Source organism: Protomyctophum bolini (assembly GCF_963924005.1).
Source record: "Protomyctophum bolini genome assembly, chromosome: 3".
Lineage (NCBI taxonomy): Eukaryota > Metazoa > Chordata > Actinopteri > Myctophiformes > Myctophidae > Protomyctophum > Protomyctophum bolini.
The window spans coordinates 18,994,712-19,015,498 of record NC_137864.1 but is presented as its reverse complement, the minus strand read 5'-3'; the positions used below and the strand labels follow the sequence as shown (position 1 = coordinate 19,015,498).

The following is a 20,787-nucleotide window of genomic DNA, read 5'->3' as shown; positions in this document are numbered from 1 at the left end:
AAGATGGTGAAACAAGACTTCAAGGTAGAGGGAAATGTACAACCTGCAGTGGAAGAAAGTAGCTACTACTCACATTATCATATAGGCTACCATAACGAATCTGCCAAAATATTTAAAAAACATACTTGAGTAAATGTATGAAAGTATTGGCATCAAACTTAAAGTATATTTAACACAATATATCAATATATTATTTTACCAAAAGTAAACGTACTCATTATGCAGAATATCCCATTTAACAAGTTTTCAAAATGTATAGAAATCTTTTGAAAATAGAAGTCGAATGCTGAAATGGTTCATGTACATTTTGTAGTGCACTATAGCTAATACAAATCTACAAAGTCTACGAGATGTAGTGGTTTAGAAGTATAAATTATATTTTATTCTTTGGAAATACTGCATGTAAGTACTAATGTTTATTTTTTGTTATTTTATCCCACCATTTTTGCAACCAATTTTTTTCACCCAGTGTCAATTATCTAATGTAATCCTTGGCGCTACACTGCCTCTGCCAACCTGGGAAGAGCAGCGGATTGACCTCATGCTTCTTTCTAGATTCCATAGAATAGATCCATGTCACCTAACAGGGGGGAGTTACCCCAGTTGGACATAGCGTGTGGATGTTATTCTAACCAGTTCCTTTCCCCTCCATCAGTCGGCCCGTCTGACCAGGGGGAGGCAGTATAGAGACCAGGATTACTGCATGTTTTTTGTGAGCCTAGGGGACACGAGGAGAACATGCAAACTCCACACAGATATTTTGCCAACACCACCTAGGGTATGGGCACTGATGATACGGAGGAGAGAACATGCCCCAAGCACAAACAGCATCCCCAGCGGGAATCAACCCAGGACCTTCTGTACAGTACCTGTACAGTACCCCCCCCCTGTACAGTACCTGTACCTGAAATTAGTTACTTTCCAACATGGCATACTACATACAAAAAAAGGATCAAGTCTGAATCTTTTGACATCTCCATGTTGTGTGTGCAAATCAGTCTGTAACCATAATCTCCTAGGCTTCTCCTCCTGTAAACTGGAGAAGCTTTCAATGGTGTACCACCATGCTTGAAGTGAAAACGGTGTCAAAAGTGTGCCATCTGGTGGATAAAACATGACAACCAAAACAACAACACAAGTACAAGAATTGACTGTTTATTGCATAAAATAGAATACTAACATTATGGTAACATTACAAATATGGATAAATTATGAAAATAAATATTTATGTGCAAGTTGTCTTTACCATCACTACAAGTACAGACAGACTGAGAATACTATACATCTATAGAACAGACCATGCTGCTATTCATGATAAAACATGTGGCACACTGTTCTGCACCCTGTTCAGTCAATAATTATTAAACTAATTGCTAATTATGAAATGTAGTCATATGAATATATGATTAGAAATCGTGACTGCGATTCCAAAGGAAAACACTATACTGTATTTCTTAATTGCTGGGACAGAGGCTTTCCAATTCAGGACACTGTGCAACCCTGCAACGGTCAGTGTTATGTATTACATTATAGCACATACTGTATAATGTGTAGCTAGACTAGACTATCATGCTCAATCACAAATGCATTAATTTGCCATTTTATAGGTTGCATTCGATTTTGCATCTCAGGAATGAACCACTCTGAAAAGGTTTAGGGTTATCAATACTAATGCAAATTGACCTGCAATATAAATATTCTTGGTCAATACGTCCACTCTCTCGACATTGTCAAAAAACAGGGCAGCCAATTTGAATTTGAAAACCAACAGTTGAAATTGCAAATATATCAATGCCACACATCCATAATTAATTGTTTATATTTTGGTTGTGCATTACTTAATACTTAATTTGGCTAAATAAAAAAAACTATTAATTAAAAATAAATAAAAAAGTAAAGAAATGGTGTCCCATAAACGTCCATGTGTATTGAATTTTAGTTTCCAGAAAGCTCAATATGGGATTAATTCATCCACGCCCAGCAGTAGGATTACTTCCTGGAATCTATCATTTGAAACTTTGGTAATCCTGGATTGTTTTAAATCCTATGGGGTTTTGAATTCTACATGATTAAACAGCAAAAACACTGATTTAAATGCTGGTGGTTAGGTCATAAACTCTAATCCATCACACAGTTTTACCCCATACTTAGGTAATAATGACAAAATTACATCATAACCAAAATTAGTACATGTCAATATTGTATCGATATATTGCCCAGCTCTATTAAGTCACGTCAGAAAGGTAGTACAAAGCCATACAAACTTGGGACACAATGTGCATTCATTTATCTTTACAATTCATCATCCCCATTGATTAAGGCTTTTTGCACAAGTTAACACATTACTATCTGGAGGAAAATATTATACAGACAAAATACTAAGTCGAGACCAAAAGGTAATACAAAGTTGAAGAATAGCTGGTGAAATGTTCCCTTTCTTTCTTTTTTAAATGTTTAAGCTAAGCTTTCACAAATAATTTTGTTTGCAAAGTGTTTCATGGATGTAGATGGACTATAGTTCAACATTATTTCTTTTTAGCCTAAAACTGTAAAATCTTAATTAGAGTTATGTTTAGAGTTTAAAGCCATCTTAAATTTTGTGCTAAATATGTCCTTCATTATGTCCCACTAGTATCTTCCAATTGGGAACTCAATTATCACATATATTGACAAAACATGTATATACGACCAATGAATTTAATGTAAATAACTTTCTGTTCACATTCTGTTCACCTAATTGTTTGGGCTACTCTTATTAAAAGGTACCTGTACATTCCAGACAATAATGCAGATGACATGTTTGCATAATACAGCATTTCCTTTGCAAAATTAAGTATGTTAGATAATGAGGAAGTGTTAACTATGTACAGAATTGCATATACATTTATATAAAAGAAAAATCCTTAATTTTCACACTGGCATGCTGGAAATCAGACATGGCACAACTTTGAGAAGAAGCCTATTGTTTATATTTATGTAAAAAGGGCTTATGTACTCGAAATACATGAGGCCTTCATGAATTGCCTTACACTGCCTATAACACTTTCTCCTGAAATTCGAAGATTTTCACACCCTCCACCCCTTGACAGCGGGTAGGGTACGGGACCTCCACCCCTTGACTGTGGGTAGGGTACGGGACCTCCACCCCTTGACTGTGGGTAGGGTACTGGACAATGGACATATCACAACCTCATCGAGGAGCTCTGTCTACTCATTTTAAAGCAAGGCTTGAGTCAGTAATCTCGACAAAATGTATCATCATTGGTTAGCTAACAATAAGCAGCCCACGGCAACAAATAAACAGTTCTCAACTTTTTTAAATGCTCCACTGTGCCAAAATATGCGCACTGACCAGCACCTGTTAAAGCCTTTTGTGGTATGAACTATGCAGTCGCCTTTTGGTCATTTCTCATAGATTTAAATGTAAAAAGGTGGTGCTGTTTTTACAAGAGTTCTACAATAATGTATAAACCACTTAAATAGCAGCTTTCTGACAAATTACTATAGCAATGTGAGACTGGTTATGCAATAAGGCTTTGGAAGTTTGACGCATAATGCAATACTCACAGTTAATGTCTCCAGTGCCTAAATGCACACATCACAATAACAAGAGAGCATCTATAAGATGCTGGGATTATGTTTATATCACAATATAACACTGTATAAGATGGTGTTTTGAAGTAAAAAGTTACCATAAAACTTTGGAATACATTTTCCCTCAGTTATCTGTGGAACACCTAAATCCATACATGATGCTATACTCAGTATACTGTATAAACTGAGCACATGATTTCTTTCTCCAAAACATGAGAATTCACTTGGTGCGCCTGAAATAAAAAGATGTGGCAGGTTTCCTGGCTTTGATATTGTGTCACTTCAAAATCTTGGTATGCATTTTGTGCTCGGTTAGAATACTGTAACAAAACTGCAGCTAAAGTAGGGCCAAAGCGGGAAAGACTTATTGTAGGCCAAAGGGTGGTTTACTGTCAAGATCCTATCTCAAGATCACCGGCTGACTCAGACCAACTTGCAGACATGTTAGTAGTCTGCAGTTGATGTTAGGATGCATCCTTGTGAGACATTCTGGAGTCTAACTGGCAGAATAATAGGCTTAGCCCAAAATTAAGTCACCTTGACAGCAGACTTCTTGTGAACGCAGAGTAAGGTAATATAGGGTACACCGATAAAGGCCCATTTCTCATTAGGCCAGAACATGATGACAGGCCCTCGCTCCGGTGCCTCGGTCGCCACGTCAAAGTATGCAAAGCACACACAGCCCAAGTAGGAAGCCAGGCAAATGAGGATGTGCCTTTCGGAGGAAGAGAGTGAAAGAAAAACAACATCATTTCTACTTGACAGCATCTCTGACAGAAAATGACAGATCTTCAACTAAAAGTAGCATTGGTTATTTTTGGTGCAACTCCTTGCAACAAAACAGTTTTAAGATCAGATTGCACTCCTTGAAACTGCCATTGGGGATAATGGTTAACTTGCAAGTAGTACAATCTGTGATAGAAAACACAATATATTGTTTTTGTTTAGTTGCCTCCAACCTACCAAGCACAATGTAAGTAGGGAAAGTTGACAGAGGACCACATTTCACAGAATATCCTATCGCTGATCCAGCAGAGAAGTGCCAGAGCCCACCAAATCCCTGAGATCAGTCCCAGTTTAAAGACACGTGGGTTCTCACACCTGCAAACAAAAACAGAATACTTACAAATGCATGCATATGGCTGGGTAGAGAAGCCTTAATGAGAGAATGGCCACAAGTCAGGCTGATATACTGTGAATCTGTCACTAACACAATAACATTCATGCACAGTATTATTATCATCGTGAAAATATAGGTCAGTTTAACAAAAAACGTACTGCTCTTTGGCAAAAAGAAAACCTCTACAGTCAAAAACACAAGTTGCATTGCCATCTGCATGATAAGTAATGAACAGCAGAGCTACATGTAATAGCAGCCATGCATGTAAACAATGTTATGAAACATATCCGATGGTTCTTTTTTTTTACTAAGAGTGCAGTGCACGTAGATTTGCTTCGAAAATAGGTTTCTCTCCGTAAGTTTCCACTCATGTGGAAAATGAGTGGAAACATCTGATAATATCTGTGGTCCTATTACCCTTTGTCTCTCTCTTGCATAAACTATCTTCTTCAAGTAGCTATTATTTTTATTTTTATTAAAATGGTACGAAGGGGGGATAAGTGCCTCAATAAGAGCCTCTAGGCCTCTGTTGAAAGTCATCTATGTGGAGACATGGTACAAAAGTATATTATGATTATTATTTTTTGCATACCTCTTTCGTGTTTACCATGTTTTTAGAATGGACAAAGAGTAATAAAATAAAGAGATCTCTCTCATTTAAAGCACACATACAGGTCTCCTTCCTTTCTATAGTGGAAGCCATGTGAGTTGTGATTAACAATCATGTATAACCAAATTCACTCAAGCATTCTGCTAAAGAACACTGCGGAAACAAATCTTACAGTGGTTTCCTCCATCCACCAAGAGTGACATGTGCTAATCATCTATTCTTAGCCTTGTCCTCAGGCATACCAGTCAGACACATGCAGCCGAGACCAGAGTCAAGTATGTACTGTATCACAAGGAGATAAGGACCCATTGTATACTCTATTGACCCTATATAACTAGTATAACATTGTGACAAACACATTGATTACATTAATTTAACACATGATGTTTGATGAAAATGTTCCTAGGTTGTTGGGTATTAATTGGAATGAACCATGTACAGCTACTGCACAGCTTGCCAGGTTAAGTGTGTGGTAGCAAGCTGTCTGTAGCTTAAATAGAAAAATAGAGAAAAATAACACATTCTGCCACTACACAATCAGCAAGAAGAAATACAAAAATAGAGACACAAAGGGCAAATAATACGTCTTTGAGGAAGGACAAAGACAGCAGTGTATAACAATAAATATATTAGGTGACGGGTGTCACTTTAGAATGGCCGGCAGGTTAACAGGGAAAGAACAGAGCTACACAAATAATTTCTACCATTTGAAATGGTGGGCACATGATACTTGTAGATCTTTTTAGAAATAGGCTAGATTAAATAATTTCAATTGTATCATTTTTGTCTGTGAAATATTTTATGATGAACTTTAGGTCATCAAAACTTTAGAGTACAGAATAAGAGTACAGAAACGGCACTAGGGTTACTCCCCGCAGAGATAGTGGAATGAGTAAACCATTTGAGGTAGAGATACTGTAACATAATGAAAGGCCAGCCCAGTCTATCCGGGGTTGAGCACTGTGGTGAAGATTCTTTCACACCAGGGACTGAAAAGCTCAGGGAAGCAACGCAAGATACAGCCAGAGATTATTATAGAGGGCAGATTGTAAAAGGCAAGCTTTGCCAAGTACACATTTGTTCTGAGTTAGGAGCAGCACCCAGGTATCATAGGGGTTCAGTCTTGCTCAAGTACACTTACTTCAATATGATACCAGGTGGTGTCAGGATCAAACCGGGGATTCCCAGTCCTGAGCCACTACTGCCCAAATAGGGGGCTATATACTGTACTGTATTCACTATTGACAATCCCTAAACTGTGAGACTATAACTATCATAATTTTACTTCATCTTAGATTATGGTCAATAATTCGGCAGAATAATACCACTGAGCTCAGGGTGTGTGTTCATTGTAATGGACTGCAAAAATGTCCATCAAGTCATTAGTGGTATGAGCAAAGGTCAGTGACCCTGTAGCCTTCCCTCTGTAAATACTAGCAGAAAAACAGTCTATGGGCAGTAGTCCATCATCAGCCAGGGCAACAGGAACTCTTGCACTTAGCAGAACAAAAACAAGCTGCTAATAAAGATGACTGCCATCGCGAGTTATGGTATGTCAAGAATTACATGCAGGTTAAACAATGGCTAAATGAGGGCTACAAATTTGAAAGTGGTGAATCAGGGATCGGATGTGGGAAACGGAAAAAAACAGACCACGCCCCCAAGTTGCTGCAACATAGGCCAGAATTAGAGAAACAAAGCACATTCGGAAGGATGGCAACACACATACCATGTATGTCCGGTTGTCCGCGCGAGCACGCAAGTAAAAAAACATGAATGACCCTTAAAATTGCTAAAAGGACAGAGGTATGCTGAGGCAGTGAGAGTACAATAGGTCAAAAGTGGTGCATGCCTAGACTCTCGTCTTGACATTGAGTAATTGTTAGTGCAATCACTGTATCACAGAAGCCTGACAATTGCCTCATAATAAGGGTGAATAAGGTTTGCACAAACAGACTGACAAATAACTTTCACATTGTATTGACTTAATGAACTAATATACGGTACAAATCATTCAGGGGAGTATTTTCCTGGTCCCCGGGGGAAGGGAAAATAAATTTACAGCGTCATCGAGCTGATGGCTGCTCAGATGGCTAGCCCCAAGGGGAGGGAGTCAGGGACACTTTGACATGTAGACTGGGTGAGCTTGTATGTTTTCTATGCTTCCATTAAGATAACAGACCCAATATACTAACCTTTTTAGCTCAGTAATGAGCAGTGCAGTGCAAGGGATGCCCAGGGTCATTAGTGACAATGAGTTGATGACTGGCTTAACGAAGGCCAACCCAGTGGTGATCCCCGACAAGATGGCAATGACCACTTTAAACCGTGACCTGGATTTGGAAAAGCAACTTAAGTTACAAAACTTTGATGAACACATGTCAAATTCAATCAATGAAGTCAATTAGCAACTATTTTTACCAGCTGCACATCTGGTCAATGTTCTCTCTGCGGTGCTTTTACACCCACTTGCTGTAGTTGAGACCTATGTTTCTCATTGGCTGTACTGACAACCTAGTGTCCTGATTGGCTGCTCGTCTCTAGGCAACGATGTCATCAATTCTTGTTACCTATTTTTTTTTAACCTATTTTATACTTCAGATATGCGCACCGGGAGTGCACTCACGTATGCGCTCAGTGCATACAGTATATTCAAACGTACCTTTGGTCTTATGATGGTGTACAACAAAAACGACCAATCTACAAGCTCACAACGTGTCGCACCAGCCTGTTTTGGGGCTATATTACACCCCCCACCCCCAAAATTTCACATGGAGATGTGCCAAAAATAAGGATGCCAGGTTGAAAGTTATGATTTTGATGGATATACTGTTATTATACTGTACCACTGTATAAGAACATAATTAACAATATTGAACTTGGAAGGTTCAGCTTGAGGTTAGGGTGCAGGCATACTGGCTTTATGACAAAGGAAAAGAGAAGTCAAGACATGCAATGTGGTATTTACTGGTGTCAGCTATCTTGACCAGACCTATAATTAAACTGGACAGCCATACCAGTCGACACAAGATTAGAAAGAGTGACCAACAGTAAACTCAACAGACAAACTTGGCTCAGTGTTTGAAGGAAATTTTTCTTGGCAAAACATACAAAGGAGAAGTTTGTTTCATCGTGACATTATATTTAACTGCAATGGAATATGTTATAAATAACAGTGGAATCTTTTGATGGTTCTGAAAAAAGTGCATTATTGAAACGTCACAAGACCTTCACCTCTAGTAAATTTGTACTTTGTAATGTGCGTAAGACTGCAAAGACAATCCTTTTGTTGTACCATGTTTTGTAACTTACCGATCTTTCCTGAACATCCTGGGTAGGTACCTCTTGGGGAACCACATGCCAATGGCACACATAAGTACCCACAAGATGGCCAACTCATCCAGCATCTGACCAAGAAAGCTGAGCGTAGCATGAAAATATGTAGAACCAATACCTAGGGAAAAAGCAAATACAACATTACAAAACACATTTCATTTCAAGTGAATAAATATCAAAACCAGAATTTTTGTAAAACATATATGATTAGGAGAACTATGTTTAGAAAAAGTGTTTCACTTGATAAAATAAATAAATAACATGGTTCCAGTGAAAATCTGTCGTAATGTCACTGTAATAGTATATGGTATAGTAAATGTAGACAACATTAACCAAAGTTAGACAAATCAAATATTTGTTCCAGAAGCATGTAAAATTTGCAATATATAAACTTTCACTTCTCAAGCCCAAGATTTGGCTTATGAAATATGTATTGTATTGATTTTTAAGTAAAAAGTGTGCATAATGGAGTGTTCACAACGTTCACAAAATCATAACTAAAACTATTTTGCTACTGGCACCTACACATGCAGGAGTATGAATTCATATTTTTAAATTGTATGCAGAATGTCATCGTCCCCGTTCTTCCTTGTTTTTAGTTATCAGGGTCCAACAGACCTGATATTATCGGTTTTCATAGGAGGCACTACAGGCGACTAGCATGAGACGTTATGGGCAGACATAATTGAAATAAAAAAGAAGGGGGAAAAAATTAGTTAAAATAAAATATAGAACATTATTGCATGGTAGCTATCCGACTACTCAACCTAAGTGATGAATATGTAGGCATCTTGCAGTTTGTCTGGTCCACAAGATATTGTATGTCTCTAAATGTTCTGATGAATTGAAAATGGTGGTTGGTTGTTGTAAACAAGTGTAATGCTTAACCATGGCCGTGACTGTCGTCCACAGTAACAGTTTGTTTTATTGACTTCTGCTTTCGTTTGAAATGTACCCATTCTGCACACTGAAATTAAAATTTCAATCAATCAATCATAGGCCTGTGGCCGCCTGGATGGGCTTGGGTAAACAGCTGCACTTTTCATACTAGAACATACAACTAATGTCCTAGTCAGAGGTCATCCTAGTTCTAGAGACTCTAGTGAGGGAAAGAATGTGACCCTACATGGCTATATTATATTTATGTCCCAACAACAACCATGTCCTCACACACAAAACATGTCTGCCTCTTAGTTAATGATGCAATTCAGAACATTATCCCATCATAAAGAGCACACATTCCTGGTTCAGTGCTAGATGTTGAAATGTGGACAGGACAGCCAACTGAGGACAACACTGTAAAGGCCAGGGACTTTATTCTGTAATAACAGCTGTTTGGCAGTAGCCCAAATGCATATTTTTGCATCAACACTGGAGTGTTTGTTTTTGCTTTACTTACTTACTCAGTTTGCATGGATGATGTGCTCAGGTTTTGATGTTTGATTTTTAAATGAGACTGCTGACTGCTCTCAAATGGTGTATACATCAATCATCAATTAAAATTGCACGATCAAGAATTGATTTACAATGTACAATTAGACAGAATTAACCTTCAGTAAATTACATTAAGAATGTCAGCAGCAACCGTGTTACATAAGCCAAGTCTTTACAGTATCTGACTTGACTTCCCATTAAAAGGTCACCCCTCAGGAACGGTCACCCCTCAGGAACAGAGGTTGTGGGAGTTGTCTCATGACAGTTTCCTATCCTTATCTTTGCTGACAGGGCAAGTGGTGTGTTTGCAATATGATTGAGATGGACAAAACACAGCCATCATCTCGTATGCCACTGACATAAAGTAACACCAGGATTCAAGAAGTAACTAAATGTGTGCCAACTAAATTCTAGAAAATAGTCTGGTTTGTTTTAGGAAAACATTTACAGTATATATATATATATATATAGTATGTTATTGCTAAGGGTTTAAAATAGCATTTAACATTTGCAAAGTTGTATCAAAATAGAATCACATTCAGGTATAAAATAAAAAGCAGCTAATAAGGAGATAAAGACAGACTATAAGCAAAGCAACTTACCAACCACAACTAGTAGGATCCATATTAGATATATCCCACTGTTGAAATGTGTTGCATATTGGCGGAACAAGCACATTAATATAGGTGGTAAAATAAAAAACAATATGTTGCTGATCTGGAATGATAAATAAAAGAGAAAGAAAGATGAGCCAAAATGTTAGAGTGGAATTGAACAAGCAAATGATATAATTGGCAAAAGTGCAATAAATAATGTTCTATATGGGAAGATCTGAAAATAACCATAAAAATAGCTGTTAATATTGAACAGGAAACAAAATCGCATCCATCCTCCAACATCTTAAATAACCGGGAGACACAATATGTGTCTTGCTTAAAACTACCATCTCTTTCATAAGTTGAAACTTAATTATTTATTTTTTTGCATAAACAAAGCATACATTCAGTTCATAACCACATAGAGAAGAACAGCCATCAAGTTTAGAATTTAGCAACGTATATGTGACAGCAAAACAAAAGAGCCTTGTGCAAAAACAACACAAACAAAGAAACGTATTTAAGGGAAAAAGACAAAATAATAATAATAATAATAATAATAATAAAGTGATCACCACCACCAACCGTGTTGTAAAACTCAGCGATGCTGGGGTAGATGAGGTAATTGCCTTCACACCAGTCCACCTCGGAGCTACCAGCCTGCAACTGGTCCCAAAAAATAAGATCAACGTTACTCATGTCTGGACTAGATCTGAGTGTGACACAGACAGTGTGAACAGGACACCACCAGTTTAGAAGACACAGTCAGTCACTGTGTTACATGGAAGAAGAACACTGGCGTGTTTTTCTCAGAGACGGCCGGGACCCGGACCGGACCGGAGGAGAAGATTTCACGCGACGTCTTCAAACGCGATGCCTTTTGTAAATCTGACGATGCGATAACATAGCGAACACAGTTGCATTGCAGACCACTACTGCCATAATCCATTAGCCCGTGGTCGTGACGTTCAACCCCTATATACTTTTGACTGTGTGTGACAGCCACTGGCTGGCCAGCCCAGCTCAGGGACAGTCAGTGACAGACTACTCGCTCGTTGTTGGCAGAGCCAGAGTAAGACAAAGAAGAGTTAGGATATTGAGGGGGCAGAAACCGAGCGCTCGAGCGCTGTTCGTGCAGCCTGAAAGGGGGACAAGCTGGAGTTTTAAATGCATTGTTTTCAACGAGGGCGGCGCAAATAAGAGCTATTTTAGGCATGCGTGCAACATGACAACTGTTTCAAAGTATTGTACAGTGGCAACTAAAGTCTCTGTAATGTTTATGTTGTACAATTACTACAAAACAATCTAAAATAAAGGGATTTAAGATCATTAAAGCTGGGCTGTTGCCTGGGTCCAATGCATTTCTGCCTACTTCCGGTCCAGGACTTGTCCCTATTTGTGGTCCCCGACTCCCCATTCTCAATAGAAGTCTGAGCCGCCATTGGACTGGCCCCATGAAGTGAACGGAGTTTTCGTAACTCCGTTTTACTCTATAGCTCTGGTTGTTGGCACCCTTGACGCCAGCGCAAGCGCACTTCTGGCCAGTGTTGCCCGATTTGAGAAATAAGCAACCAGGTCAGGCAGGTCTACGAAAACAAGCCCAAAAGAAGCCATTTGGGAAATAGCCGATTTACAAGTATGCTCACAGGTTTAAAACTCTTAGAGTATACTCTAAGGTTTAAACAACATTAGGAAACATTACAAGCCAAAAAAAGCATGTACGCTTAGAAACAAGCCCAAAAAACGCATACTGCAACTGGAAAGTCTGGTGACGCGTCAGACGCGAGGTTAATTTTTTCAAGCAACTTTACAGAAAACAAGCCCAACGTTGCGTATAATAAGTGGACATGGCAACACTAAAGCCCCAATTTGTACTCGTACGACGGTGTCGCGCGCGCCGAAAATATCAGAGCTCACAAACTCACATCGCGTAATATCCGCGATGCGTTGTATGCTTCAAGCTTGTAGGTCTGCTTTTTCTGGCTGGCTACACCGTAGTACAACGAAGCGGTGTTCTTAAAAATAAATAAAAAATCTCGTCAAATTATTATAGCCATTATTTATATTACATACATTGCGTTAAGGCAGTTTTAAATTTAATAAATGATTTCTGTTTAAAAAAAACATGTTATAATGTGTGTGTTTACAAATGTCCATCAAAGTATTAATAATATTGGGCATGAAATAATCTGAAGAGGAAAACGTATGTTATCGCGAGAAATGTTCAGCCTAAGTGAGACAACGAAGGCGGATATCCGGTCTCTTTTCCGTGGCCTCTCGTTGGGCAGTTTAGCAAAATGAAGGTACAAACTTTGACTTTAATATTTATCTTTATATTCTCACATTCTCTATAAAATAACCCGGTATGATTGAAGCCCTGAATCTGCATGTTCTATATGTGTACTCTGTTGTGTGAAACATGGCTCTACCACTTCGGATGTTTGTTGATTATACACGGAGCTAGCACGATCCATAGTGTTGAAAGGGAATGGAAATATGGCTGCCTAGTACAGTAGTACTGCCAGAAAATGTGCACCTAAGAAGTTTAAAATAAGTTATAACGTTTATTTTACTAACGTGTTTATGCCATGTGATTTATGTTCAATCTAGTTATCGAATCGTACTAGTTTGTTTCAATGGTTGTGTAAAGTGGCTACTACTTAGCTTAGCAGAGGTATCGGACTAACCTTACCGGTGGGACACTTATTACCCCGGTGTTTAGCCAGGTCAACGTGGTTTTGAGGTTGCGCATAATTTCTGTGAAGTTAGGCATCGTGTTTAAGTTTAAGGTTAGGTTTAAGCTTTTGTGACGTTAAGGTTACGGACGTTTGCGTGTCTGTGATCCCATCCCAATTCAAGCACATTGAACATTCAGGTCCAGGATTTCCACCTATCTGGCTTGCTTGTGTTGTGAATTGGTAGCTTCCTGTCAACATTTCAGAGTTCTACCAAGAAGCTATGCAGATCTGACCTGCTTGTATACATATACATACTGTAGTGGCTAATTTACAGTTACACCATGAACTAGTTTAACTCGAGAGTTCTAGGGTCAAGTTTCATTCGTCACTACACATAACGGGGACATGTGAAGTCTGCATGTTTTACGCAAACGTTTTGCAGTGAAATAAATTGTTGGTCGATTTGTGTTTGTCCTACAGCTGAACATATCGTTCCCGGCCACTGGCTGTCAGAAACTCATCGAAGTGGACGATGAAAGGAAGCTGCGTACGTTTTACGAGAAGCGCATGGCCAGTGAGGTGCCTGCCGACCCCCTGGGTGATGAGTGGAAGGTAAGTCAAGTTCGAAATGATTAACCACATGACACTAGATTTTGTATGCATCATAATGCATGCATGACTTACATGTCATGTACTGCACATTGTAAGCACACCAGCAGACCCTTTCACTGCCCTGTAGTTGTTAAGGGGGGATAGTGTGTTGCTATAGTAACTGTGGAGCTGCTTTACCAGATGCAACCTGACTTAACCATGTCTGAAGTTGAACTGCATTGCTCTCTCAATCACAAAATCATTAAACCTAGCAAATGATAAAATACTAGTTGATGTTGAAATAGTTCTGCAATGTCGGACACATTAATGCAGTACAGTAAATATTCATGTCATTATCTGCTCATGCAGGGCTATGTGGTGCGCATCAGTGGAGGCAACGACAAACAGGGCTTCCCAATGAAGCAGGGTGTGTTGACCCATGGCCGTGTGCGCCTGCTGCTCTACAAGGGCCACTCTTGCTACCGCCCCCGCAGGACTGGCGAGCGTAAGCGCAAGTCTGTCCGTGGTTGCATTGTCGACGCCAACCTCAGCGTTCTCAACTTGGTCATCGTCAAGAAAGGTAATTATTACTTTTAATCAAATGGAGCAGCAAAAATAAACGGCCGATCTACAAGCATCACAATGCTGTGAGCTTAATGATCAGCCATTGCCTTTATTCTTTTTTGAAATTTGAAAACTTATGGACGTTTTTCAACAATTGACTGTATGGCACATCAGCAGACCCTTTGACTGCCCTGGAAACAATTGACTGTATGGCACATCAGCAGACCCTTTGACTGCCCTGTAGTTATGAGGGGGGAAAGTGTGTTGCCAAAGTAACTGTAGAGCCTATTTCAGAAACGACCAGTTTCTTTACCATGGCTGATTGGAACTGTACTTGCTCTCTCAAAGACTTTTATATTTGCAAATAACCTAGTTATTTGCACTTGACATTTGACATGTGTCTGCAGTCACTCCATATGACTATTGACTAATCCTTTAAAAATATCATACATCGGTAGCTCACGGTTTTAAACTTCTACTTATTAATGCTGCGATCTTGATTTTTCACTTCTGATCCGATATCGATATGGCAGCATCGATCAATACCGATACGAATCACATACTGATCCGATGCAGCACATATTTAAGTCTATGCTGTGTATTGGTGCTGACTAGCTGCCTGCAACTAGCAAACACTGTTATGATCACGTGGCCTCTGCATGCTGCTACATGCTGAATCTGCTGTGTATAAGTGCTGGAGTGGACTACTGGAATGGATTGCTTGGATCGGAGCGTTAGATCAGTCATTTTCGCTGCAGTACGATTCGATCTACGTTATTTCGCAGGATCCTTATCCCTAGTTAAATATGCAACTGTACATGTAATGTACTGCAAATTTACAGCTTTTGTGTATATCATTAAACGGATGCATACATACAAAAATTAACTTTAATGCCCTGTGCTGACTTGTCTGCCTCTCAGGCGAGAAGGAAATTCCAGGCCTGACTGACAGCACCGTGCCACGTCGCCTGGGTCCCAAGAGGGCCAGCAAGATCCGCAAGCTCTTCAACCTGTCTAAGGAGGACGATGTGAGACAGTATGTCGTTAGGAGACCAGTGACTAAAGAAGGTGAGATTTGATCGTTTTTTTTAATGCATGACTTACATGTCAGGTATTGCACATTGTAAGCACACCAGCAGACCCTTTCACTGCCCTGTAGTTGTTAAGGGGGGATAGTGTGTTGCTATAGTAACTGTGGAGCTGCTTTACCAGATGCAACCTGACTTAACCATGTCTGAAGTTGAACTGCATTGCTCTCCCAATCACTAAATCTGAATTCTCAGCTTGGGTGACTACAACTTGTATGCACCTTGTGTTAATCGTAGAGGGGGGAAATTGCTTCCTTAAATTAGTTTTAAACTGATTCAAATTTGTTCAGATTTAAACAAATTATAAGGAACACTATCAAATTAATTTGAAGCTATTGACAAGTTCTTTATCGCCACTGACGACTGTCTTTGTTCACTTCTTCCATTAGGCAAGAAGCCCAGAACCAAGGCTCCCAAGATCCAGAGGCTGGTGACACCTCGTGTGCTGCAACACAAGAGGCGCCGCATTGCCTTGAAGAGAAGGCGTACCCAGAAAAACAAGGAAGAGGCCTCCGAGTATGCCAAACTGCTGGCCAAGAGAATGAAGGTATGGGCTTATTCCACTAGAGTAGTGTTGCTGTGCATTTAAAGTTATTTTGGCACACCAGCAGACCCTTTGACTGCCTTGTAGTCATTAAGGGGGGATAGTGTGTTGCTATAGTAACTGTGGAACTGCTCTACCAGATGCACCCTGACGTAATCATGTCTTGTTGAACTGCATTGTTCTCTCAATCCCTTTTACCTTAACATAGGAGGCAGGCATAACTGTCAAATACTTGGTCCCACTTTGGGTAACTTGAAACCTTTTTAATGAAGTTTGTTGGTGACAAATACTAAGGCTAGGTGATGTGTATGTTCTGATGGCATCCTGTCACGTGACTTTTAAACCACCCAAAACAAGGCTGCATGAAAATTACAACTAACTCAATTTTATAGTAATGGATTACAGATATGGTAAACAGTATGGTAAATGCTCATTACTAATCTGACTCTGAACCCAAATTAAATGTCTGTCTTTACAATTATCATTTTGAACTGTAGATTAATTGAATACAATTTTACTATAGTGCCAAATAAGTTGTCTGAGGAAGCATTTAGCAGCGGTGGTCAAGGAGTAAAGACTGCAAACATCCTGCTGCTGTATTTGACCTGCACATTGTTTTTGTTTGTACAAACAGGAGGCCAAGGAGAAGCGGCAGGAACAAATTGCCAAGAGGCGCCGTCTTTCTTCCCTGAGGGCATCCACATCAAAATCTGAGTCCAGCCAGAAGTAAAAATATAAACAAATGTGCTGAAAGAAATAAACGAATATGTTCTGAATGTTTGCCTCGATATATTTTATTCCACTGTAGACTGAGATGCTCAAACCAAGACTAGGCAGGCAGCAAGCTTAGAGTTTTACACTTCGTTGCATGTGGCTTTTTCCACAGTTATCACTGCTGTATTAAAGCGCTCAACTCATGGCATTGTGATGTGAGCTTGTATCAGCGATAACTGATAACCCATTCACAAGTCAAGCTTACGGTTTACATTGTGTATGAGAGGATAGATTTTACTAAAACACTGAACATAATCCAATGGTAAGAGGGTAAATTGAATTTGATTGGTTGCAAGGTCTCATGGGATAGTGTTTGAGAGTTCTTAATAGAACATCAGATCTTGAATTCTTGCTACATTTAGGCCTCCATAATTACTGAAACGGGTCGATTATCCAGAATGTATAAATTATGGATAAGGGTCAGGACATGGGACTTTGGGGTCCCAATTGCATTCATAAAGGGTAAATTTATTCCGGTCCATGAAAGAAATCTCAGCTAAGGCTGACTTGAGCTTTCTTGGGTTCTGTATACCAGTATTTGCTACAGAGTCTAGACAATTCATATAGCCTGCAGCTACTGGGATGCATTTGCAATTGACTTGTCTATGGATGTGATGTTAAAGTTTACATTAAAGCCTAGTTTGTGATGGTTACAAGGTCTAACAGTGGGCAACAGTTCTAAACCAGTTGGCAAACTGAACGTTAAACCTTTAGACAAATTAAAGTACAGAGGCTAACCAGCGACTCTTAGCTGACTGATGGAAGATGATTCCTTCAATGTGAATCAATTCTGGCAGTCAGGTAATCACGTTTCCCATATAATCCCATGTTTTTGGATTTGTGACAAGATTACACATCAAGCAGTCAAATAGAATGCATCACCTTTATTGAAAAATTGCATAGAATTTGTACTTTTAAACAATCCAAGCCCCACCAAATAAGCTTAACATCAAAACTAAAATAATTGTCGTTTCACATTAATGAAGCTCACAAAATTTTGCCCTTACCACCCTTATGCCCGTTAAAAATGGGTGGTATCTTAACTTTCCGGATTTGAGACCTGCTCATCTGCTGGGGAAGGCTGGTGCAAACTGGCTCCGCAAGCCCATTGATGGAAATGTGGATCAAGTAGGTAAAGGCATTGTCGATGGAAACTTGGACAACAACAGGCAAGATTTGATCTGACAAAGGTGTGATAAGGTTGTACATCTGCGACACAAAGACTAGAACACCCACAGCATGTTGATGGAGGTGCTGGGGCAGACTCCAGGTCGAAGTCAATCCAGTCTGCCGTTTGTGGACTGGAACTGAAGAAGACGTGGACTCACTACCCAAGAGCTGTTGGGCAAGAACAAAGATCAACAAACCTTTTTTATACACTCCACTGAACCCAGAAGTGGGTTACTGTGTGCTAGCAGGACTAAATGTTTTCAGCATCAAGACAATGAAGATTCATCATTATATTTATTACAGCTTTGTGAATAGACTGAAATTGCAGTTTACAGTAAAACCCTGTGTTAATTCATCCAAAATTCACCGATATCAAATCACTCACAATAATGCCCCATACCTCCTCCTGTTGTCGCTTTAATTGAACATGATCCTTCCAGTCCAAAACCCCAAGCCAGTTGTCCTGCAATTAGTTCAATTAATAAAAGTTTACATCAACACAGCTCAAAAGGTTTCAGTTATTCTATGAATTTGCTTTGTGTGAATGAACTTTCCCCACTGTCATTTTATTACCCTCAATGTGAGTCAATACCATCTTCCCAAAGGTCCTTAAATGGGTATGAATGCCGGTTTAACCACTTTAATTAATTTGTGGGTCCTTGACTAAATTGTTTGAGAACCACTGATCTACAGACCTTTACTGTGTGTATCTTGGAGCCAACTAGGCGGTAGGTTCTTCTACATAGCTTGGTAGTGAGGGAGAACAGTCGCACAGAGAAGCTGGACCTGACCGTTTTCAGATCAAAGCCCTCCACAGTTTTGTCTTCTTCATCTTCTGCAGCAGCGACAGGTGGGAATAATTGAAGCGGCACACACACACACACACACACACACACTACAGTTAGAAATTGCATGTAGAAGACCATTACATGATCAATTGAACAATTTTTAAGAAATTAATACTTACCCATATCTGCACTGGTTGGGGGAAGTGCTCTTTCCACCAGGGCCTCAGACAGGTTCAGTGCAGAGTCCAGCTCCAGAGCAGCTGCAGCGATGGCTCTCTTAACTGGTGACTGCTTCCTAACAGCCGCCTTCCTGTTAGGAACTGGAACTTGTGCTTGTGCCTGCAATTCCTGCATCATCCCAACAGCCCAGGAGATGCCGTATTGTACACAGTCCACAGTTCCATTGCCTGCGATGCTCATCAAATCCTTGGCTTCATACATCATATTCTTGGCACCGGCAGTGATCTGGGTGATATAGATAATGGTAAATTTAGCACAGAGATGGAACACAAATTAATTTCTTCTTTTTTGTTTGAATGAAACAAATGAAGTTACCTGCTCTGTCGGCTTATGGACTACAGGGAAAGTATTCTCAAGCCAGTCAAGACCTATACATGCCAGATCGTTTGCCATGGAAACTGGAAGTATTTCAGGGAGGGTGAAACCATTAACGATCCTGGCAAATGTGAATTTGACTAATGACTTTGATTGATTTCATTAACAGTTTGCAGAATTTCAGTACATTTCAAGTACAACTCAATACAAAAACTGCTAACTGTGAGTGGACGACACCATAAAGCATTACACTCGTTTACAATAGGGCCCACCATTTTCAATTCATCAAAACATTTAGAGACGTATGAATATATAGCCAGAATTCTATATAGACAAAAACAGGAAATCATCATCATAGAAGAGGTAAAAGGGGGGGGGGGGGGGGGGAAACAGTGATGGGGAAAAGGGGTGAGTGGGGGATTCAGATTTTACGGGGGCCAGTTTCAAATTGCAGCCGTCCATAGGTGCCATTTGAGAGCAGTTTTGAAGGAGTCGAGGGATTTGCATGTCTTAATAACTGTTGGTAGGGCATTCAACATTTTGGTGGCATAGGAGCGAAATGAGTTTAGGGCTCCATCTTGTGCCACCCTTATCCCTAAACTTATTTGCCATTTTGAAAATTAACTAGCCAATCTACATCTACATGTTGTGAGCTTGTAGATCAGCTATTTTTAGCTGATTAAAGGTTTTTTTAAATAGTAAAAAATGGCAAATAAGTTTAGGGATAAGGGGTGGCACAACATATAGCCCTGGCTTAGTCCCTTGTTTGTGCCGAATCTGGGTTGCACATGGTTTGTTGAACTCCCTCTGGTGTTGTGGGTGTGGACTTTGTTGACAAAGGAAGTATTTAGACCGGTACATGGGTATTATGATGGTGTAGCGAGATGCTGTACTGTCGTCAACCCCAAGCCATTTGAGCCTGTCAAATTGGGCAGGGGTGAGGTGGGTTCGGGGAGTAAGTCCAAGCAGTAGCCCCAGTTTGTTTTGGGAAGTCTGGAGCCTTGTTTTAAGGGCCTTAGAGGTGCATGCATAGTTGAAGAAAGAAACCTTGTACGAGGGCTCCCATTAGGGTCTTCAAGGTGTTTTTGTTGACCAGTGAGGAGATCCTGTATAGGAATCTTGTTATTTGGTTGATTTAGGTTTAATGTGTGTTTAGTTCAATGTTTGTTTTAAAAACACCATTGACAAAGGGAAAGTTACGTTATGTTGTCCCCAACAAAAAACACAAACATGAAATGCCATTAACAATAAAGATAATTTAATGTTTGTTTTTACACCGTTTGTTTCACATCACCATTATGTCACCTAATCATAGCAACATGAGTTAGACTTGAATATATTTGCG

The 20,787-nt window shown here is 39.7% G+C and overlaps 2 protein-coding genes across 6 annotated transcripts in view; one reads left to right on the top strand and one right to left on the bottom strand.

Moving 5' to 3' along the window:
- acer2 (alkaline ceramidase 2) overlaps positions 1-11,721 on the bottom strand; it is a 30,196-nt gene extending 18,475 nt beyond the window's left edge. The window contains exons 1-7 of one of the 5 annotated variants that reach the window (XR_013963854.1): positions 11,276-11,721; positions 10,697-10,811; positions 8,637-8,778; positions 7,520-7,657; positions 4,558-4,695; positions 3,140-4,309; positions 1,140-3,106 (exon numbers count right to left, since the gene is read on the bottom strand). Coding sequence is in view for 2 of the 5 variants with exons in the window: in XM_080760131.1 (XP_080616257.1) it covers positions 4,123-4,309; positions 4,558-4,695; positions 7,520-7,657; positions 8,637-8,778; positions 10,697-10,811; positions 11,276-11,389 (834 nt within the window). In the remaining 3 variants the exon portion in view is untranslated. Of the gene's footprint in view, positions 1-1,139; positions 4,310-4,557; positions 4,696-7,519; positions 7,658-8,636; positions 8,779-10,696; positions 10,812-11,275 lie in introns of those variants that run through there. The other 4 variants (XR_013963855.1, XR_013963853.1, XM_080760131.1 and 1 more) reach the window with 4 other exon arrangements.
- A 1,150-nt stretch (positions 11,722-12,871) lies between these two features.
- On the top strand, positions 12,872-16,931 carry LOC308311255 (small ribosomal subunit protein eS6). Its single transcript, XM_080757902.1, has 6 exons — positions 12,872-12,993; positions 13,849-13,980; positions 14,329-14,539; positions 15,445-15,591; positions 16,001-16,158; positions 16,790-16,931. The coding sequence occupies exons 1-6, from the start codon at positions 12,988-12,990 to the stop codon at positions 16,883-16,885; spliced, it is 750 nt and encodes a 249-aa protein (XP_080614028.1). The 5' UTR covers positions 12,872-12,987; the 3' UTR covers positions 16,886-16,931.
- The last annotated feature ends 3,856 nt before the right edge of the window (positions 16,932-20,787 follow it).

Excerpts from the sequence above, each read along its gene's own strand:
- LOC308311255 (XM_080757902.1), top strand. Across the intron at positions 14,540-15,444 it reads CTTGGTCATCGTCAAGAAAG|GCGAGAAGGAAATTCCAGGC; the intron begins GTAATTATTACT and ends TCTGCCTCTCAG. Across the intron at positions 16,159-16,789 it reads TGCTGGCCAAGAGAATGAAG|GAGGCCAAGGAGAAGCGGCA; the intron begins GTATGGGCTTAT and ends TTGTACAAACAG.